This window comes from Mustela putorius, unplaced genomic scaffold (assembly GCF_011764305.1).
Source record: "Mustela putorius furo isolate JIRA1106 unplaced genomic scaffold, ASM1176430v1.1 tig00003853_pilon_pilon_pilon, whole genome shotgun sequence".
Lineage (NCBI taxonomy): Eukaryota > Metazoa > Chordata > Mammalia > Carnivora > Mustelidae > Mustela > Mustela putorius.
Window position 1 is genome coordinate 43278865 of NW_025422005.1, and position 22657 is coordinate 43301521.

Sequence of the window (22657 nt, forward strand, 5' to 3'; positions counted from 1 at the left end):
GGCACATAGCAGGCGCTCACGACAGTTTCAGATGGAAGCAGGACAAGCCTGGGGGCATAAACGGGCACAGCCTAACTTGAGGGGGGCGGGCATGACTGTGTATAAGCCTCTAGTTTCCGAAGCAGTGTGACTAGGTGCATTTCGTCTTCTTTTTTAAATCTTTCATTATGGAATGATTTCAAATACAGAAAAAGCAGACATCAGGGACCACATCACCCAGAGTCACTCAATGTTCGTATCTGGCCATGAATATGGCAGACATTGCAGATGTTTTTATAGTGAAGCGATGCAGAGGCAGATTAAAAAAAAGAAAAAAGAAAAAAAAAGCCCTCATCCCATGCCATCCCCTGAGGTCACCATTGGCCTTGCAGTTGGTGCACCCCCTCAGTGAGCATTTGACATTATTTTGTGTTTTTAAACTTTCATAATATTGGTATCTCTGTCTTGCCTTCTACGATTTGATTTTCACTCAATTACTGTGTTTAATTGAGTCTGTGTCGATACATATAGATCTCATTCATTCTTTTTAACTGCTGTACGTTATTTTACTGGATGAATATAGTTCATTTCCCTATTCTCTTACTGATGGATGTATGGGCAGTTTTTACTTGCTGTTTCAAATGGTGCAGCAAAGAACATCTTTATACATATCTCCTGGTGCACTCACGTGTCCCATATAACCTTTTTGACAACTGCAGCACGTTGGAATTTGTGCATTCCGATGTGACCTTGTAGGACTGTTTCATGTCTTGGAAGCTTGGTTTTCCTCATCAGTAGACAGGGTAATAAAATCGTGGGCATTTTGGGGACAATCCAGGGCTTCAACATAGAGAGATGCATTCTGCAACCTGTAAAGTACTCCACGTATACTTCCTGTTTACTTCGAGGGTATTCGACATCCGGGATATGCCGGGCACACTCCCATGCTGGGGACATGATGCATGGGCCCCAGGATAGGCCGGTGATGTGCTCACCTGTCAACGAGGCAGTCAGAGAGATGCCGCCAGGATACATGGGAACCTGCTGGCTAGCCTGGCCGGCAGTGCCGAGGCAGGCACGGCTTCAGAGAGGAAGGGGTAGTGAGCTGTGTAAGTCCTTGGAGGACGAGGAGGCCAAGGCGAGTGGAAGAGGGGAGGGCGGAAGGATGGCCCAGACCCAGAGAGCAGCAAACAGGAAGGGCCATACTGATGAGAGAGCAAGAGTGCTTGGACAGAACCTGAGAGCTGGGGGTCAGGGGCCAAGGACAGAAAGCCATCTAGAGAGGCAGACAGAGCTGTGACGCTGTATCCTAGGGCAACAGGGAGCCATGGAAGGATTTTCAGTAAGGGAGTGACAAGCTCGGATCTGTATGAGATCTGCTGTTCAAAATGGGAACTTGGGTCAACAATAATGCACTGTGCACAAAATCTGTTGTGGGGGAAGCTCTCTTGCTAAGTGTTACCGGAGTTGCAAAACCAGGTCTGGCTGCAGTATGGAGGAAATGAAGGGAGAAGCTGGGAAAACCACCAGGGGAATATGGAAGTGCTGCAGGCCAAACACTGAGGGGGCCAAACTCAGGTGGGAGTCCTTTGGCTGCCGTCACCCCGACGGCATGCCCCGACACCATGCGGTGGGTGTGGCTGCATCAGGAGGGATGGGCAGAACCGTCCACCCTCATATTGAGAGAGGCCATCCTCATACACCCCAACCAATCCCCTTCTTAGGCTCTTACCATCTTGCAAGGCAGGAGGTTTCCAGTCTCTGGATGGTATGAGCTCTTTTGGCATATTGGTACCACGGGCATGGCTGGGTCTTCACCATCATCCCATGATAAGAGACCCCACTCTATCCAGATGGTACAGATGCCATGTGGGGTGAGGGGAAGGGGAGGGCAACACATTCTAGGACAAGAGGAGCTAATGGCTATCGCTGAGTGGCTGTGTCTAATATCTAAAGCACCCAATACATAAAATGGGACAAAGACACAAAAGAACTACCCCAGGCCTCCATTTCTAATGTGGGACTTCCTACCACCCCTAGCTCTGAGTGACAATATTGCCTTTGAAGTATCTACTCTTGGGGCAGTGGCATGTCCCTGGCCCCTCAGAACTAGGTATCCATACTTCCCTTTCTAGAACACTCATCTCTTTTAGAATTATGAGTTTAATTTCTGCACTCCTTGTTGGGTTATAAGCTCTGTGGCGGAGTGACCAGAACTGCTGGTAGTTCCCCTGGTGCTGGAACAGAGTCTGGCTCGTGACGGGCCCTCCAGGAACATCTGTGAGGAGCATCAACAGAATGCCCCAGGGGAGGGGAAAGCGGGGAAGGAAGACGCCCACATGTGAGGGGCCCGGAGGGAGAAGTGTCTTGCCCAAGTCACAGGAGAGGCAGGAAGAGATCATGGCTCTCGCTGGGACCTCTGAGGCTTAGCGCAGGCCTCATAGCTCACCACACTCAGGGGTGTGCAAGGGGGCCGTGCCACGGACCAGTGTGTCCCAAAGTACAGCCCATAGAATGCTGCTCTCAAAAGATTCTAGTGGACAGGACTGTCCTATAGTTAAATAAGCTTGGGAAACTCTGAGTTAAACAAAATGAAAACGATTTCATGACCACTAGACCTTTCTGATATGCTCAGGTGCCTAGGATTTTGGGGGAAGGTCCAAGGCAGTCTTCCTGTCCTCTAAGTGACTGTCAGATTCTGCCCAGAAAGCACAGCGTGAAACCTCGGGCACCGCCTCCAGATGCCTCTGCTGGGTTGTTTCCCGAACAATGGCCCAGGATGGAGATGTGCTTGCAACTTTTTGAGCCATGCAGGAAAACCCCTTTCACAAATGGAGGTGACCACACACCCTGATATATCAGTGGGATGACCACAGAACTGTTCTTGTTGCGGGGGACCTGGAGACCCCACGGGGCTGTCCCTTCACTGCTGCCATGCATGGAACCCTAGTGTCCTACGGAGCCCAGTCTGAAAACCGCCGGTTACCCAACCCTCCGTACAGGTGACATCAGGGGACCTGGCTTCTCATGCCAGCTCTGCAGCGAACTGCTTTACCTTGGGTCCATCTCTTTGCCACAGGGGGCCTTGCTTTCCCTGTTCACACACGAGTCTATTCGACGCGATGCTTCCTGGAGTCTTAAACTTTAATCTCTGGTGTGAGGAGGGCTGTGATTCCACGACTGTAACGTTCTGATTCCATGGTCCTCTGGCTCTGAGATTTCATGGCTTAGTATTCCGATTCTCGGAGCGCCCGCAGCTGGCCTGAGCTGGGGCAGCATGGTGGAGGCCAGGCAGTGGAAAGTAGGATTCATTGCCCATAGTGTCCCGCCCGCTGCCGGGGAGCACCAGGTCCCTGGGGAGGTCTTGCCCCGTGTAGGCTGGAGGGGCTCGGTAGGGAGGGCAGTGGGGGTGGAGCAGAATCAGCAGCGGCTCAGTGGGCAGAGCAGGGAGAGGGACCCAGGTCTCCTGACTCCTGCTCTATCTTTAGATCTCCATAGCAACTGTCACCAGGGCTCCGGAGCTAAAGGCGGGCTGAGCTGGCTGCCTGCAGGAGGGAGGGGTATTTGTTTCTGTACTTCTTTTGCTCAGGAGAGGACTCTGGGCTGGGCTCTTGAGCCAGGGAAGGGAGACTTCGAGCGGAGCTGTTTGCAGCAGGAAAGGCCTGGGCCCCCTACAAATAAAGGTAATTCAGGACCCACCTTGCTGGGACCGGGTCACAGAACCTGAGAGCGCTCTAATCTGAGACACCTGGGATGCTCTTCCTGCACCTTCTCCTGCCAGTTCCTACTCATCCCTGGGCCTGGCATGGACCTGGCTTTCTCCCGGGAGTCCTCTGGGAGTCCTCTGGGATGCCCACGCTCCCTCCTGGGGCTCCTGCAGCCCCATCTTCCCTCCATCCAGCAGTATGTCAGCCTGAGGGAGTCAGCAACCTTGTGGAGTAGATAAGAGCTGGAGGAGCAGGGAGGAAGACATTCACCTACAGTCACCCGGCCAGTGAGCGGTGGGCCAGGCCTGCACTCCAGTCTGTACTTCTCCCAGTGTTCCAGTGGCAGGACCCTGGCTAGGGCTTCGGAAGGGAGGCCTGGCTAGAAGAGGAAGTAGGAGTCCTCGGCCAGGCCTGCACACAGCAGGCACTTGGCCATGTCCTTGGTAAACTCAGCCGAGCCACAGACCAACGCAAACGGCTTTCTGCGACAGGAACCAACCAGCTCTTCGATCAGGCCCTGGGCCAGGCGGCCAAAGCGGGTCTTCTCCTGGTAACTCTGGGGAAGCTTCTCCAGGGAGTTCTCCTGAGACAATGAGAAAACATGCAGGTGACTACTGGGAAGTCTTTGGAATTCCCCCAGTTCGCTGTCGAACCAGGAAACTGAGGTGGGGGGCCGGGGAAAGGCAACCTTTAGCTAGCATTACTGCAGGCAAGAGACTTCTTGCCATGGGGGCTCTGATTACCCTCGTAACAAGCCCGGGGATGGGGGGTTGCTTATCCTCCCAGGTGAGGCACAGGGAGGAGGAGGCACACCCCAGGGCACGCAGGGAGGCAGGCCCCACCAATTCTCGCTGCCTCCAGGGGCTGTTACACCTGTCACTCCAGGGGGATGTTTGCTCCCCAAGATTGGAGACCTCCGCGTATCTTTGTAAGGCTGTCCACCACCGTCATCGTGGGAGCATGACATGTGTTCATTGGTTTCATCAGGCTTTAATGACCTTGTTGATGGAACCCATTTTTACTGAGTGGGCACTCTGTGCCCTGCACCATGCTAGGCGCTGGGATGTGGCAGCTGCTCAAAACTGACAAGCTTCCTGGTCTTGCTCCGGCTTTGTGTCCTGGGGATCCGAGGCAGCAGTGGGGGTGCTATTTCTCACATAAAAAGGCTGGAAGAAGGATTCCAGGGTGCACGGTGCTCCGGTGACCCAGGCTTCTCTCTTTCTGCCCCTCTAGCCTTCGCCGATGGCTTTCATCTTCAGGATCACAAAACAAAAGCCCCACCTCCAGCTTACACGGAGGAACTTCTCTCTTTTAAGTGGACATTCCCCCGAAGTACCATCGCACAGTGACAGCGCACAAATCAGTAAGTATGTGTAGTCTGATGATCTCTAATGGAGGCAAGACACCACTTGCCCAACATCTGAACAAACAAAACCAGAACGGGACCGTCCCCTCTGCAGACCCTATCAAGGCAGGCTTCTAGCTTCTAGGGCTAAGCAGAGAGACACGAAGGAGAGAGAGGAGGCTGGAGTCTAAGCTCTGCCACCACGTCCCGGCTGAGTGACCATGACCTCTGTGAGCCACTGTGATGAATGCAGGCCTTTTCTCACACCGCCTCAGAGGCCCACCCCACAGAGCTCATCTCACCCCACTGCGGTGCTCGTGGGGGATCCTCTCTGGAGATCTGGACCTTCCATGCCCACTCCACGCTCTGACCCACCGAAAGGGCCCTTGTGGGCTGGGACCGCAGGGCCCCCACTGGTCTCACCTCTTCCTCCTGCTGCCCAATTCCCCCAGGTTAGTTAGGTTTGGCATAGTCCCCCTCCCCCAACTGCACACCCAGAGATGCGGTGGGTCTGGTTGCTGCCCAGGTGGGGTAGGGAGCCCACAATCAGTGACGGCACCACAGGGTAGCTGCTGTCAAGGAGGAGGGCCCTGGCTGTGACAGCAGAAACACCTGGGGGCTCTAGAGAACTTTCAGGAGAAAGTCACACCCCAGCAGAGAGATATGTGTGGTAAGCAGGCTGAGCAGGCGTTAGGTGAGGAGGTGGGGGAAAGTGCTTCTGGAAAGGGGGATGGCCCCAGCACAGGCAGGCCCAGCAGCCAGCCAGAAGAGCACGGTGCCCTCACAGCCGGGAGCAGACCAGTGACCAGTGACACCGGGACACGCAGGGAGGGTGCTAGGAGACAAGGCCACATGGGTTGGTGCAGCCGTGCAGGCTGGACCATCATCCTGAGAGCAGTGGGGAGCCAGGGAAGGGCTGGAAGCAGGGTGGTGGAGGAGTCAGGGCTGCCCTTTTGGCTACAAGAGGAAGGGCCAATTGGCAGGGAGTGTCTGGAGAGGGAGCCCCGGGGGCTGCTGCGGCTACCGCCTGGCCAGGCCAGGGAGCATCCTAGGTCAAGGGGGCACCTCCCACTCCATCGCCCCTTACCTGTCCCTGCCTTTGACAGCCAGCCCACTCATCTGCCCAGGCCCAGGCCGCTGGCATCATCAAAACCCTGGCCCAGGGCTGAAGACCCTTAGTTGCCGGTAGACTAACTCTGCTCTCAAGCCCAGGCTCAATGCCAGCTCCTCTGTGAAGCCCTCCGTGCTTGCTGCCAGCATCCTCAGTGCCCTCCCCATGTGCTGTCTTATATCAACACGTGGTAGAAGCAGGCTTCTAGACCAGCACCTCCTGGTCTCACACCTAACTCTCTACCAACTCAGTCAAGGTTCTTAATCTCTCTGTGCCATCTCTACAACACGGGCATGATGGCAACACAAGCCTCCTAAAATGGTGGTGGGATGAAATGATTTCATACCCACAGAGGGCCTGGAACAGTGCCAGGCATGGAGAAAGTGCTCGGTGAAGCCCTGTCCCTGGGGCTGTCTCCCCACACAGCAAGGTGAGTGCCTGGAGGATGGGGCAGGTCATCTTCATTTCCTTATCCCGGGCTCCCGGCATGCGGTCAGGGGACAGGAAGGACGGCCAACAGCCTGGTGGTGCTGCCACTCATCCCACCTTCCCTGAGCTGGGCTCCAAGCAGAGGTGACAGACCCATCCTGGGGACACGGTCGGGCTGCACACTAGCCTTTGCTTCATTCCCCAGCCTTCAGCTCTCCTGTCACTGCAAACACTCACCAAGCATGGCCCTCCTCATGTTCACGCCACTGGGCCTTCTGTCCCATGGACAAGCCCACAGAACCTGGTCCCTGAGGATCCCAGAGCCCTGGTACTAGGGAGGGAAAGCCGGTTTCCTGACAGCGCCCCTCCCAGTCACACTGGGGACACTCTAAGGCTGCCTCAAGTAGGAAGCTGATGAGAAGGGTGCTCCAAAGTCCTGGGCAGTGAGGCCAACCCTGAGCAACAGAGAACGGGTAGGGGCCCCAGCAGGGACCCAGGTCTGGGGGCGCATGGAAGAGAAATAAAGCTACAGACCAAGGGGAAGGGAGCTCAGGGCCTGGCTTGGGTTAAGGAACAAGACCCCCCCATCCCCCAACCTATGGGCCAGAGGGGAGGGAGAGGGCAAGGTGGCCCGAGAGCATGAAGGGAGGAGGAATCCGAGGGGCAGGGGTCAGGAGGCAGAGTTGCTTCTAGTTCAAGTTTCTGCAGCCTGGAGAGTCTGGAAGCAGCTTTCCTCCCATGTAGGGGCAAAGTGCTGTGGGAGGGACCCGAATAAATGCAGTGACCCCAGATCTGCTTGCTTTACCAATCCTTGATGGTGAGCAAGCCTACTCTGTGCCTGGCACCCTGCTGAGCACCGAAGGGAGCCTGGTGATCCAGACATGAGATCCCTGCCCCGAAGGAGATTATCCCAGCCTTGGGGACATCTACAGCCTGACCCACTGACTCCACACACAGGTCCCCCAGCCCATATATCTGGTGAGGCCAGGGGACATCTGACAGGCAGCACAGCACGGTGGGGAGGGCCAGAGCTCAGCCTGGGGCTCCAGATCTGGCTTCTCCCCCAGTACAGACAGGCCAGTGCCCCCACCTCTTAAGCGTCAGTTCCCACATCCACATACACCAAATGGAACCAGACCCGTCTTCCTTGCTGGGCACAGGGTGGTGGTCCCTACCTGGAGCAAGGATCCCTACTGCAGCCCCGGGGCGGGGAGGCCACAGCGGATCCTCAGGACGGGTGCAAGGGGCCGGCACAGTCTCAATCAGGGAAGGAAGTCACGATGCTGGGCTCACCTGGCTGAGAACAAAGAAGGTTCGGACGTTCCAGAAACGGGCCTGCTCCTGGAGGAAGGTCTTCAGGTAGATGCCCTCAAAGGTCTTAAAGCAGCCGACCAGGGTGACAAAAGTCTCATCCTCTGCATTATCTGTTATGGTCTGCAGGACGGGCACCATGGGGGCCAGGCCAGTGCCTGAAGCCAGCATGAGGAGCTCACCATACTGGGGAACAGAACGGAGAGAGGGCAGGTCTCAGCCCACCCACCCGCCACATGGCCCATTCCTGGGCTTGCTTGAACTGCACAGCATAGCACAGCCCTTCCTGGGGGTCCCACCCGTGTGAGGTCCCCTCTCCACATCCTTCAGGAAGCCGTCCTTGCTTGTGAAAGCCTACAGCTTATGAAGTCTCTGTCACAGAAATTATGGAATCTGGAGATTGAAATGGAACATAAAAAGGTATAGCCCATCCTACAAGTGGTTCAGCTGCTCTCCTACCCATCTCCACAGGACTTTGCTTACATACTTCTCTTGACAGGGAACCCACTACCTCCCAAAGCAGATCACTCTGTCATAGGCTGACTTCCCCTGCCAGAGAGGTCTTTCCACCTCACACTGAGCTGAAACCTGCTCCTGCCAAAGCCTAGTCTGCCACCCCTATCGCAGCCCTGGCCTCTGTGCTGCCTTCTCTGCCCCAGGGGAGCCCTGTAGAGATCTGAGGGCCCTGGCATGGATCCCTGAGCCTGCTCTAAAATGAGATATTTACTACACATAAGCGCCCAGCACTGGCACAGAAGAGCCACTCGAAGAGAATTTCTTCCCCAGGAGGGCCCAATTCTATCAGCCCATTACTGAATCCACGAATCCATCTCCTGGCTCTAGGTCTCTTTAGGAGATGTGATCTTCTTTAAGGTCAGTGCTTTAAAGGTTAGTGTCCGACCTATGCAACAAGCTAGTCACCTCCTTCATTCTAGAGATTAGGCCTCTGAGAATGCAGCCCAAGTTTCCACCAGCTTTACCGACGGCTAATGCCTCTCACACCTCAGCATGAAATACTTCCTCGAGTATCAGTCATGCAGACCTGGGTCTAAATCCTCAGCCAAATGATCTGGCCAAGTGCTTTCACTTCTCTGAGCCTTGGTTTCCTCACAAGTGAGAAAGAGTAACAGCTTCTTCCCCACAGTAACATGTGTCTCAGAACTGTCGTGGGGATTAAACAAGATGCCATCAAGAGCCTGGTGCAGATCCTGGCACTCCCACACAGTTCAACCCCTTCCCTCACTGAGCCCTGCTGCTGTCTGCACCATCCTGTCCTGTGTGTGTGTCCCCAGCCTCCTGGTCCCCTGCCCGTCTGCTCCTCCTCTTCCTCCCACCACCCCTCGGGGTCTCTTCTGTAAAGTCTTCCCCGGGCCAGGAGCATGTGAGGGGTCCTTCCTTTGGATCCCCACAGTCCTCTGTACTCCCTCCTCACGACATAGGTCATGCTGTACCACCACCATTTGTGTGGGTGTCTGTTCCCCCATCACACAGTGAGCTTCTGGAGGACAGGGCCTCGTCTGTTTGCCCCATGTGTGAACCCATGTGGAAACCTGTGAACGTCTGGCGGGAACGCACAGAGATATGCTCACGTGCCACTCTCAGGGTGGTCACGATGTCCCATCTACAATGAAGGTGACTGCAGAGCGGCCAGACAGGGCCAGGGAGAGGGCCAGAGCAGCCCGGCGTCCCCACGGGCGCAGAACCACACTTTTGTGTGTCCCAGAGGCCAAGTTTGTGTGTGAGATGCCATGTCTCTGTCTGGCCCTATACTGCCTGGCCCTATAATACCCATGGATGGGAAGGGCCGGGGCTCTGCAGGGGTGTTCTGTGGGCGCAGGGAGGCTCCCCCAAGAAGGGATGGTCAAGACAGTGTGCATCAGGAGTCCCCTCCAGGTCAGGGGGAAACAGGGACAATTCGGGTCCCTTGACAAGGGCCTGGGGGACACGGGGACACTCTCAGCTAAAATGCAAGGCTGAGCAAGGCTGACACAGGGAGCACGCTGCCGAGGGCTATTGCCACCCAGATACCGGCTACGTCTGTAAGTGGGGGTAGCAGTACCCCAGAGCTGTGGTGGGGTAAACCCTTAGCACAGACATGAGGGCCTGGCCCATAAGCAGCGCCACACACGTGTCTCACGGCATTGTACACATGTATGTGGGTGCACGCACTTGTTACACACACAAACATGGATGTGTGCATGGGCGTTCCACCATGTGTGGAAGAGGAGCTGCGGAGTTATCTGCTAAGGTAGTGAGACTGGTGTGTCTGGGTAGATGGCCTGCAGGTGTGCTTTCCTTTCTTCTTTTTGCCTGTCTACATCTGATTTCTTTTTTTTTCTTTCTTTCTTTTTTTTTTTTTGGTAATGAACACACATTGTATGTGTAATAAGGAAATAAAAACAATGGAGAGAAAGGAATGATTCGTTCTTTTTCATTTGCATTGTTTCCTAATTATATAAAGGTAGTAGGGGCTCACTGCAGATGATTTGGAAAGTATAATGAAGCAAACAAAAACCACCCATAATTCTACCACCCAGAGTCGCTACCCCTGCGTTGCATTTTCTTTTCGCATATTTTCTGTGCATTTAAACTTTGTTTCCCAAACCTGTTGCACATTCAGTTTCATACATAGTGTTTGTCACCTGATCTTACAGCATAAGCACAGAGCATCATTTATAAACATTATTTTAAAATCCAGGATAATATTCTATCAAGTACCTGTAACCCCATGCACTTAGCTGTCCCCCTATGGCTGCATATTCAGTTTCCTGCTATTATAAATAAAGCCTCCGTGAACATGTGCACAAGAGGCAGCATTTGGATCCTTTCCACAAGACAGACTTCCAGGAGTGGAATCGCTGGGTCAAAGGATTTGAAGATTCTTAAGACTCTTGGTACACACTGCCAAGCTGCCTTCTAGATATGCACCAACTGATGAGAAATGACTAATTCTTCCTGGGCCCATCAGGGAAGGAGGTGCACATGCCAGGAAGATGAGGGGAAGAGCCTTCAGGCTGGGATGCATGGGTTCCCGAGTGGAGAGGTATGGGGTGTATTTAAGGGAGTGGTCTCCATGTTTTTGTAGCTGGAATGTGACAGTGGAAAGATATCGCAGGGTCTGGCGGCATAGGATTCCTGAGTACCAAGTATGTGAGTGTGGATTTGCTAAGCAATGGGCAGCCCTGGAGAGTTCTAGAGCATATGCAGAGGCCCGTTCCGTCTCCTCCCACGTCCAACCCCAAGGACGCTCTTGGGATTGGGCTTGGACTCACGAAGAATGGCACAGTGTGACTCTACAGCCTGACATGTGGAAACCGTGGTCCTGGAGGCTCAGGCGGGAGGCGTCTCCTGAGGGCCTAGCGTGCTGGCACTGACCTGGTTGGCTTTATAGAAGAAGTCGCCGAAAGGTCCTCGCCAGAAAGCTGTGTCTCCTGTGCTCCAGGACCTGACGTACTGGGACATCAGCCCAGTCGGGTAGCACTGGGAGCAAACACAAAAAGACCTCACTGAGACACGTACTTGCTGCCCGTACCAACCATGTCAGCCACTAACGTGCGGCCCTTCCGAGTTGCCCCTGAGTTGGTACTCTCATTCCCAATTTTCAGATGAACCCAGAAGCTTATCCAGAAGGGAAATGATGAGGCTGGGATAAGAACCACAGGGCTGACAGCCTTACCTTCAGAGGTCTCTGACCCATGGGACCACAGGTGCCCTGCATGTCACATCATGGAGTACAGAACTGGGTAAGAGATGAGTAATGTCAACTGACACTTACTCTCAGTATCAGGGAGGCAACAGGGGGTGGTGGGGACTGTGGTAAACTGGTGAGTGCAGGAATGCTCCCTCTAAAGGAGGAAGTCACTTTGCCGATCCCGGGATGTAGTTTGTGGGGCTGATGATGCCCTATCTTCTGATTTTCTAAGAAGGGCAAAAGATCCACATTTTCATGTAAAATTACCCATCTTTGAAATGTCAGAAACTAATTCTAAATTTTAAAACACTGTGTAGGCCCAAACCAAATACACATATGTGCTGCAATCAGTTCTTAGGCCACTCGTTTGCAGCCTCTGTGTTACCTGTCACTGTCTCCTGACTGGCTGACAAAAGTAAAGGTTGTGCAGGGGATTCCCTCATGGTAGCAGGCAGTCCACATTTCCTGTGCGCCTGCCCATGGGGGGCCAGGCACCATGCTGGGGCTATAGGGAACACAGCTAGATCTTAAGCTCCATGAAGACAGCCAGTGTCTGAACCTTGGGAAAGACTTAATAAATAGCTCAATGAATGAATGAATGAATGAATCCAGATTTAGGACCCCTCCTGAAGGAGCTCACAAACTAGGAGGGACCAAAGTCTGATACATTCAAGGTAGACACTTGAAACACCCCATGAAAAGGACAGAATGCTGAGAGAACCCTGAGGAGGTACAGTTACTTCTAATGGAGTAAGATCAAGGATGGCTTCCTGGAGGAGGAGATGTTTGAGCTGGACCTTGCAGGTTAGGGAAGACTGCATTTACTAGGGACACCTGGGTGGCTTAGTTGGTTAAATGTCTGCCTTTAGCTCAGGTTATGATCTCAAGGTCCTGGGAGCAAGTCCCTCATCAGGCTCTCTGCTGCTTCTCCCTTTGCCTGCCACTACCCCTGCCCATGCTCTCTCTGACATATAAATAAAATCTTAAAAAAAAAAAATGACTGCATTCACCAGAGAGGGTTCTGGGCATCAGGTATGGTCAAGGTAGCACAGCCCAAGACAGGAATGTGAGGGGAAGGGGGAAGCTCTAATAGGACTGAAAGGGTGTTTGGAGTGAGAATACAACTAAGTTTGAAGGAGACTGGGCTTTGGTTACCAGCCGTGCTTTTAAGCAACCACAGCTACCTCTGGTAGCATCGCTGACTTCGCTGGGTACCATATATATAAAGCAAGGGAAGGCCTCAGCCCTCCTGCCAGAAGTCTGCGAGGGAGGCTACAGTTCTCTTAACTTTCTGGAGGCAAGCACACCGGTTTTCTGACCCCAGTCTTGGGGAAGGCACAGGCCGAGCTGTGGTTTGAGTGGCCCTATGGCACAGACAGCACTCAAGGAGAGAGGAAGGATTCTTCTGTGCCTCCAGCACCCACATGGAGCCTGCTCAATACACACTTGTCCAATAGAACCGACCCTGAACTTCTATTCTTCCACGTGGGGTCACATTACCCAAGGGGCCTTGGGACAGTGACATCACCACTCTGAGCTTCAGTTTATCTGTAAAGTGGGATAATACGATATACTCTGCAGGACGGTTATGAGGCTGAAAGGAGATGGAAACAGCTGGAAAACTGGAAAGAGTGCGTGGTGCCAAGAAGGTGCCTGAGCGATGAGAGTTCCTCCCTCCCATCCACACGGGAGGTAACCCTAAAAAACCCGAGTGCCTTCCCAATTTGCAAAGACATTTCCAGCTCTTCCCAGCCAGCGGCTTAGGGATAATTAAGCATCTCTCTAAAGAGAGGCTTTCCGGTAAATGAGGAGAAAATCAGCCTTGCAGCTGGGAGAGATCCAGCTGCCCTGAAGAACTGTCTCCAGGCTTATCCTTTCAACAGAAACACACCCAGACGAGCAGCTTGGGGAAGCAGGCCATTTGGAGAGGATTTGTGGAATCTCCCAGACAAACAGTTGCGTGGAGAAGGGATCCCATCCAAGCTTCTGTGTAAGGGAATAAATACTCGGGCTTTGAGTACAGTCAAGGAAGGCAGGAGCCAAGACAGTGCTCGGGTCCTGGAGGCAGGAGGCCAGGCTCACTCGCCGGCCACACTTCCTACGCCCTGTGGAGACTCGGGTCCTCCTGTTTGCTTACCAATGAAAGGGGAATAATAATTCCCATGCTACAGGGATGATAAGGGATGTGAAAGCTATTCTTAAATATCGCTGTTCCCTAAGGTTCTGTGTGGGAAATGACAATGTCGACTGTGTATTAGGTTGACCTGTATGAAACCACTGTTTCTGTAAGTCAAAAATGTTAGAGTATCAGAAGTTTCATGTGCTTCAACCTAATTATTTTTTCCACATAATTGGATCTTCAAGATCTCTTATATATCCGGTGCTGACACCTTGGGGCCTGGGGGCATGGGGGCGGTTTGTACCCAGACTGTTTTGTTCACCTCATCTCTGCCAAGTGCCACACCCACCTTGGCTGCCCCATGAGCACCCCTCCTGCCAATCAGATTGGGTACAGTTCCCACAGACCCTATCTCACACCTCCTTCCCTTTGGTCATCTGCCCAGGCTGAGGCCTGGAATGCCACTTCCTACCACTGCCCATCTGTATCCCTTGGTCAAGGCCCAACTCCAACACCCCGGCACCGTCTCCACCCTGAGAATGGTCTCAGGTTAGTCCCATTCACGAGGTGCTGCGTGTCCCAACTTCTGCCTGCTCGCCCCCTTCTAGGCCGGGACAGGTCACGAACGGCTCCCCCAGCTGTGCCTCCTTTGCCCTTGCACATGCTGGGAACACAGCCCTGAGAGCTTCCTTCTCACCCTTCCCTGCCGGTTCTCCATTCCTTCACTTCAACTCAAAGCTCTAACTCAGCTTCTGTTGGGAAGGCTCTAACTCAGCTTCTGCCTTCCCTGCACCCAGCTGCCCTGAACTGGGTTGGGGCCTCCTGCCCTGGTCTGGCCCTCTGTCCCAGGGTGGGCACTCTCTCTGACTCCTCTCTGGAGCCCAGCAACTAGTACACAGCAGGGCCCGGGTGACTCGACCACCCCTTCCTCTGGGCGCAGGGCTCGCTCTCCATGAAGAGCTGAGAAAGCACGAGGGAACAGCGTGACCTTTCTCAGTCTGAGCTTCCTTTTCTTAAAATCAGTCCCCGTTGGGGTCTGAGGTGCCAACCCCCAAACCCGACCCTGCCTCGGGAAAGGAGGAGATGGGAGAAGGCTTCCTTTACTCCCCCTGCTCTTTCCTCAAGCCAGCCTCCTCCCATGTGAACACACTGGCTTTTCCCCCATGGCTGAGCACCACCCCATCCCGACCCATCCTGACTGCCAAACGGGGTCCGTCCACACCATCGGAAGGGCACCCGCGTGGGTCGGCTCACCTTGATTAAAACTTCAAAGTATCCTTCTGCGTTGGCAGGGCTGATGGGCGTATAGGCTCTCTGAATTTCTAAGCCGTCCACCTTCCCTCTGGGGAAGAGAAATATATGGTACAACAAACGCTTTTAGGTACTTCCTCTGTGCCAGGCTGGTGAGACCTGGGGCCCAGCTGTCCCCAGTGGTCCTCACTGAAGGTGGAGCAGAAAAAAGGGGCGCTGGGTTCCCCCACTGCCATGTGCTGGCTGTGAGACCCAGGCAGGTCAGTGATCCCTTAGCTGCCCCTCTGTAAAGTGAGGACAACCACATGTGTCCCTGTGATGTGGTTCTATGGGATCAGAGATGGCAAAGTCTTCAAAGAGTCCTCTGATGATGGGGGCTGTTTATAGGACATCACTGTGGTGTTTCCTGACCTCTTCTCGACCACACAACAAGAAAGAGAAAGACTGTTAATGTTTATTAAACACTTACTACCATGTACCAGGAGCATCAGAATTAGAAGGATCCTCAATGGTGCCCTAGTCCAAAGCCTGACCTCATGCACGAATCCTCTCTATGATGTTATCAACAATGGGGCTAGGATGATTAATGACAAGTAATAATTGTAAGCAGTCATGTTGTAGTCAATAACTACTGCGCACCAAGCATACTGTGCATGTTATCTCATCTAACAAATGATAACCCAGGGGCGCCTGGGTGGCTTGGTTGGTTGAGGGTCTGCCTTCCACTCGGGTGGAGATTCAAAGGTTCTGGGATCAAGCCCTGTGTCATCAGGCTCCCTGCTCACTGGGGAGTCAGCTTCTTCCTCTCTCTCTGCCCCTCCCCCAGTTTGTGAGCATATGTACTCTCTCTCTCTCTCTCTCTCAAATACATAAGTAAAATCTTAAACCAAAAAAAAACAAAAGGGGCACCTGGGTGGCTCAGTAGGTTAAAGCCTCTGCCTTCAGCTCAGGTCATGATCCCAGGGTCCTGGGATCGAGCCCCACACTGGGCTCTCTGCTTGGTGGGGAACCTGCTTCCTCCTCTTTCTCTGCCTGCCTTTCTGACTACTATCAATCTTTGTCTATCAAATAAATAAATAAAATCTTAAAAAAAAAAAACCCAAAAGACTCTAATAACTCACATGAGGAAACCAAAGCTTGGACGTTACTTGCTTGAGGTCACACAGCTAAATACCATCCTTAGCTCTGACTAACACTTCAGAGCTTCCCAGAAACACCCAAGCACTCCTCCTTTGAATCCTACTGTATGCAAAACTTTCTTCTTGGACATGTGGAAAGATTAAAAAGACCCCACCCTGGGGCGCCTAGGTGGCTCATTTGGTTAAGCATCCAACTCTGGTTTTGGCTCAGGTCATGATCTCAGGGTCCTGGCACCAAGCCCCCATTTAGACTTTGTGCTCACTGGGAAGTCTGCTTGAGATTCTCGCCCTCTGCCTCTTCCCCTAATTAGGCATGCACTCTCTCTCTCTCAAATAAGTAAATAAATCTTTAAAAAAAGATGCCTGGGTGGCTCAGTCAGTTAAGCGTCTGTCTTTGGCTCAGGTCACGATCCCAGGATCCTGGGATGTAGTCCCACAACACACTGCTTGCTCAGTAGGGAGCCTGCTTCTCCCTCTGCCTGCCACTGCCCCCTGCTCCCTTCTCTCTCTTTGATGAATAAATAAATAAAATCTTTAAAATAAGGGGCTCCTGGGTGGCTTAGTCGTTAAGTGTCTGCCTTTAGCTCAGGTCATGATCTGAGGGTCTGAGGGTCGAACCTCGAGTTGGGCTCCCTGCTAAGCGGGAAACCTTTTTCTCCCTCTACCACTGCCCTTACTTGTGTTTCCTCTCTAGCTGTTTCTCTGTCAAATAAATAAATATCTTTAAAGTCTTTAAAATAATAAAAAATTAAAAGGCCCCATCTTAATGCATCACAAGCAAGAAACTAGACAGAAATATTCAAGGAACGCTTGGGGAACAAACAGGGAAATAAGAAACACAACCTGTGGCCTGGCTTGGATGCCAAGAGTACTATGACATCTGCCATCACAGAGGTAAACACAGACATGCTCCAGACAGAGGGACCACTCTCATCTGGGGAGCTTCAGGAGGCCTCCTAGAACTTTTGTTACCCTCCTGGCTATGAAAAAGGCAGGCCACTCACAGGTGAAATTGGGGACAGGACGGGAAGGAATTCCAGGTAGAGAGCACAGCCCGGGCAAAAGCTTAGAGGTAGGAAATGCAGAGCATGGGTCACAGGGCTGGAGCAAAGCACATGTGTGAGGAAGGAGCAGGGAGACTCGGTGGGAAAGGAAACTGGAGCCTTGGGAGCCTCCTTGGAACATGAGAAAGGAGGGACACGGTTAGCTACCTATGTTAGGAATGTTGCTGGAGCAGCATAGAGGGTGGAGGAGAGGCGCCAAGCTAGGGACAGGGAGTGCTGGGCAGCCCTGACTTATGGATGGAGGGTTGCATGGGGTTGTGGCTTGCCCTGGAGGCACCGGGATAGTGAGCTTTCGTGACAGCCAGCCAGGCCTCGGGCTGGACACACTGGGTGCAAACACTGGGGGATGGCATGAGGCAAATGGCTAGAGTGTGACCCGTAGTAAGACACTCTCCTTGTCCTCTGTTGGCTCTGCTGGTTCCCCCCTTCTTGCCAATACCACAAATGATGGAGTTGCCAGGGTTCGGTCCTCCATCCCTCCCTCTTTCCACGCCACATACACCCCCAAATGCCACCCAGGTGCCGGCTGTGATTCCCACACTCACATCTAGAGCTCCTGTCTCTCTGCTGAGCCTCTGACCCAGAGTCAACCACCTAGCAGATGCCTCCCCCTGCAGGTCCCAAAGGGCCTTGTCCCTGGGCCAGTGCGGGAGAGTGCAGAGGGAGGGGTTCAAAGTTGAGGGAGAGGGTAGAAGGAGGCTGGGAAGAGGAAGGAACTTCAGAGGACTGGTAGAGTCTAGCTGGGCAGTTAGGCTGGGGGTTTGAATCCTGGTTGCAGGACTTACTAGCTGTGTGATCTTGGGCAAGTCCCTTATTCTCAAGGACAAGTGTCCTTCCTCTCAACTGGCACGAATATTAGATTCATACCACAGGCTCTAGAGCCAGACTGCTTGCCTTCAAACTGTGGCTCCACCAATTCTTAACTGTGTGACGTTGGGCAAGTTACTGAACCTCTCTGACTTTAGTTTCCTCTTGCGAATGATAATGGTACCTTCTGTACAGGGTTTTGTGAGGATGCAGTGAATTCCTAGGTGTTCTAGGAGGCAGTCCTAGCACACAGAACTGTGTGCTGGAGAGTAAATGCCACGGAAGTGTTTGCTGTTACTGTTGCTGCTGTTAGTTGTTATGATAACACAATCCCAGAATCCTCTGAGTCAGGGGGCACTACGTATGTCTTAAGGGTGAACAATAGAGGCTCAAGGGAGGCTAAGCAAGTTGTCCTCAGCCACACAGCAAGCAAACGGCCAAGCAGGGCTGCGAAGCTTTGGCCTCCCACTACCTGAATGTACCGTAGGATGAGGTGCTGGCCAGGCCGCAGGCCGAGCTGGCAGTTCCTGGGGAGTGCGAACCGAACACAGTAAGTGTCCTCGGTGAGTCTGTCCATGGCACTGATGCGGAAGGCCAGGAAGGTCTCTGGGCTCAGCTTGGATGGACAGCTCTGTAACAGGAAAATATCCAACAGCTAGGACTTGGGGCCCAGTAGACATGCAAGCAGGTGCAAGCACCCTTCTCGCTTTCCCTTCCGAACAGGCTATCTCTCTGCAGTTTTCTGAATAATAGAGAGTAGTCCCACCTCACCTCTGATCGAAGAAGGCCCTTCATGCTCTGATCGAAGAAGGCCCGAGCTTTTCACACTGAGCTTCCCCTACTTGTAAGCCTTCTGCAGCTCCGTCAGCCCCAGGATAAAGTGCAGCCTCCTTGGCTGGACACTCCAGGACCCTGTGGACGAACTTCAAGCCTCCTTTTCTTCTCTGTTCTATCAAGAATGGCTTGCTGCTTCCTGTCTGGGAGTCTTTATTTGCTCAAGCTGTGTCCTTTATCCAGAACACTCATCTCCGATGTATGTAATACCTACTCACCCTTCAAATCTGCTAAAAATCCAGATTTGTAGAATTTAGAAATTGATGGGACCTTGAGATGATCTAATCTAATATCCGTATTTTCTATGTGGGGAGACTGAGGCCTGAGTGGTAGTGGCTTCCTTGTCCAAAGTCACACCCTGAGCAGGAATTCAAATTCACATCTTCCAAGTCTCAGCCCACCACCTTTAACATTCCACTCACTTGCACCTCCTCCAGGAAGTCTTCTCTGAATGTCATGACTCACAGATCTCTCTCCTGTAAAATGCCCAAACCTCATCCACACCTGGGCTGACCCCATGGCTAGTTCTGGGCCAGGCTTTGAACCCGAATATCTCTGCCATGCAGAGTCAGGGAAATCTTCCCCACATGGGTGCAGGGTGCTGACACTGCCACCTTGACCCATCTTGGCTGAGGAGCAGTCCTCCCTCACCTGTGACTCCTCCCCACTCAGCAGGCTCCTGTCCTTGCTGGCTCGGGCTGCTTCCCACTTCGCCAGCTCTTGGTGATAGAGGTCAAACACACAAGGTGAGCAGCCACTGCCACAGCACTGGGAGGGCAAGGGCTCCACTGGCCGAAGCTGCAACCAGGCTTCCTCATCGGCATCCTCCTCCCTCTCATCCATCATTGCTGGTGCTTGTGCAGCCTGGGAGGGTCAACTTGGTACTCTTCCCAGATCAGGTCCGAGTCCGCGGCCACAGGCCTGGGGCCTCCCCTGTTGGCCTGAGAGAGAGGGAAAACATGTGAGTTAAACTCTGGTCACCTTGATTGCTCCCATTCGCCCTGAGGCCCACAGGTGCCCAACTCTGTGTGAGCACTGGGTCAGGGAGGACTCACCCTGAGTCCTGCTGCCTGGAAGGGGGGGCAGGCAGACAGGGTGCAATGATCAGAGCTGGCACCCAAAGTTTCCTAATTTCTTCCTGTGCTTTGGGTGCCAGATAAGCACTTTACATAGAAAAGCTCACTGAGTTCAAAAAAATAGTTTAAATGAGAAAATATAATAGTTATGTACAATTTAGCAGTTATCAAGATTATTTAGAAGTAAGTTAAAATGTTAGGAACACCTTTGTAACTACCACATAGTCAAGTACAAAGAACCTGGCTAGTGACCCAGAACCCCCTCATAACTATCCCTTCCTGATCACCTCCCATCCCCCACAAAGTAACCATCATCCTGACCTTTGGTATAATCATTCCCTTGTTTTTCCTTAGTTTTGCCCCCTTTGTGTAGAAACTTAAGCACTGTAGTTCAGCTTTGCTGGCTTTTTAATGTCAACAGAGTCACACCAATGTATTCTTTTGTGTCTAGTTTCTTTTTTAAATAGTATATATTTTTGGATTTTTATATTATTTTTTTGAGAGATTGAGAGAGAGAAAGAAAGAGAGAGACTGAGCATGAGTGGGGGGAGGGGCAGAGGGAGAAGCAGACTCCCCACTGAGCAAGGAGCCTGATGAGGGACTCCATCCCAGGACTCTGGGATCATGACCTGAGCTGAAGGCAGACGCTTCAGCAACTGAGCCACCCAGATGCCCCTTTTGTCTAATTTCTTTCCTTCGGTAAGTCACCCACCAAACTGCTGCATTTAATTTAATCCTTATAATGATGCTGGTACTAGAGATGTCATTTTTTAAACAGGAAAACTGGGGTCTGGGGGTGGTTAATAACATACCCAAGGTCAACCTAACTCCTAAGACAGGGAGGTCTGGTTTCTCGGTTACCAAACACTTTCCGTGATTTCTAATCTTTAAGACCTTTTCTACTTATCCTGCTTTCCATGTCCATTTACACTGGAGCTTTCCATGATCCCAGAGGATGTGCTTCCAGTCTCTCCCTACACCATCCATCAGCATACCTGCCACCAGTTCTGATCACACCAGTCTCCTGTTTAGCAACCTTTAACAGCTCCCCAGTTGCCTTCTGGCTTGAATCCAATCTTCCTCCCTGGTCCCCTGATCGGAAATTGTCCAAATCCTCTTACCACTTGGTTTTAGAAGTACAGTCCCTCTTTGTGCAATATATCTTTCTCTTATACAAGAAAGGGTTTGGTTTCAGAAAACTTGGATCTACTGTTCATGAGCTCTATGACTTCAGGAAGGTTTAGCAGGCTGCAACCCCCTTGAGGACAAGGATGATGTCTTACTCTTTCTCTGTTCTACCACTAAGCACAAGGCTGGCATATGGAAGTGAATGGTGAATGCTCATTCAGTTTATAGAAAAGGTCTGAGAGCCAGGCACAGTGCTACACGCTGGGACACAAGACATAAATAGGATACAGGCTCTCTACTTTTAGAGAGCTTCCAGCCTAACATGGTGTCATAATAATGCAACACGTTTTTATCTTGTGCTATGGACCAGGTGTGTATGGTGAGCAAATGAAGTCTGGAGCCCTCTTTATGCTTTTTTTACTCCTGAAGTTTTTGCAAGATAAAGTGAGAGAAGGGAAAGCTCTATTTATTCATTGTAAACTGCAAGACAGCGTAAGGGTTATTCCTATTAGTATTTGCCTTAAACTTACCTTCTCCGTGTCTTAACTACCCTACTTCCTTTGGTATTTTGGAAATTGGCAGAGAAGTTGGCCAAGTCTGTCATGAACTTTAAAGACCTGATTCCTGCCTCCTCCTAGCCTCACCTCTTTCTTCAGTCTAAGACGCACCACTTTAAGCCAGGTCTTGACACATCCTGTTGTCCCTGGTGGGATGATTCTCCCCACCCTTTCAGGCCTTCTTAAAGGTCACTTCCTCTCACTCTATTTAGTTCGATTATGTATTGATTCATTTAGCATGTATTTACTAGTGCTAGGCACTCGTCTAGGTGCAAGGGATAGAGCAGCGAGGAAGCCAAGACCCCTGCACTCATGGAGTTTACATTCTGGTGGAAGAGACAGTCATTAGACAAGATCAAAATGGAAAACGCGACATTTAGTGTTAAGTGCTAAAAAGAAAAAGGGGGAAATACGTGTGCGTGTTCCAATTGCTTATTTATTGACTTTACTTTCTGCCCATACGCTCTACATCCCATAGCTGTTTTATTCACCAACGAAAACCCGACGCTCACCACTGCGCCTGACACACTGCAATCATTTGATAAACCGGTGTTGGTGGGCACAAGGAGCAAAGAGCACTTCCATAGCTCAGGCCTTGTTTCTAGGAGGCAGACAGGGAAACCCCGAGGAAAACGGGAGGAAACTAGATCCCTCCGGGGAAGGGGCGCGCAGTCGGACGCAGCGCTGGTGTGGTGGCCAGGGCCACTCTCGAACTCCGGGAGGGGCAGCGGTCGAGGTTCCGCAGCGTGGGAAGTGAGTGGTGAGGCAAGAAACTTCAGTGCACCCACTTCGGGCCGGGAGCTGTGCAGGCACACTAACTTACACATTTCTCACCCATTTTTATAGTGAGGGACACTGGGGCTCGGAGGGAAGTGCCCTGCCCAAGCTTCAGCTGCCCGTAAGCGGTCAAAGTTGCCCTAATTTCGGGTTTGAAGTACTGGTATTCTAACACTGGTCCTATTGCAGCCTCTAACAAGACCACTCACCTACACACCCGCGCCTCCCCTCGAGACGCGTTCCTCCAGGTGCCGCCCGCCCCCCCCTCCGGGAGGCGGGAAGAGGGTCTCACCTATGAGAAAGTGAAAATAGCCTGAGGGGTGGGGCAAGGT

The 22657-nt window shown here is 52.3% G+C and overlaps 1 protein-coding gene and 1 long non-coding RNA gene across 4 annotated transcripts; one reads left to right on the plus strand and one right to left on the minus strand.

Annotated features, from left to right (window-relative positions):
- Positions 1 to 232: 232 nt before the first annotated feature.
- Positions 233 to 22597, minus strand: LOC101691030 (NADH-cytochrome b5 reductase-like). 2 transcript variants are annotated; one of them, XR_006601756.1, is made up of 8 exons: positions 22535 to 22597; positions 19439 to 19728; positions 18436 to 18584; positions 14947 to 15034; positions 11258 to 11362; positions 7865 to 8068; positions 3957 to 4269; positions 233 to 3650 (listed from the first exon to the last, which is right to left on the minus strand). XR_006601756.1 is itself a non-coding variant. In XM_004751589.3 (7 exons), exons 2-7 carry the CDS (start codon positions 19631 to 19633, stop codon positions 4066 to 4068), a joined length of 945 nt encoding a protein of 314 aa, XP_004751646.1. In that variant the 5' UTR covers positions 19634 to 19728; positions 22535 to 22597; the 3' UTR covers positions 233 to 4065. The 2 variants fall into 2 exon arrangements, 1 of the variants encoding a protein (XP_004751646.1); XM_004751589.3 differs by having other exon boundaries at positions 233 to 4269.
- Positions 3573 to 10244, plus strand: LOC106005669. Of its 2 annotated transcripts, none has more exons than XR_001179203.2 (3): positions 3573 to 3662; positions 4920 to 5049; positions 8012 to 10244. It is a non-coding gene; the product is annotated as an uncharacterized LOC106005669 (long non-coding RNA). The 2 variants fall into 2 exon arrangements; XR_006601757.1 differs by lacking the exon at positions 3573 to 3662 and adding an exon at positions 4185 to 4293.
- Positions 22598 to 22657: the final 60 nt, after the last annotated feature.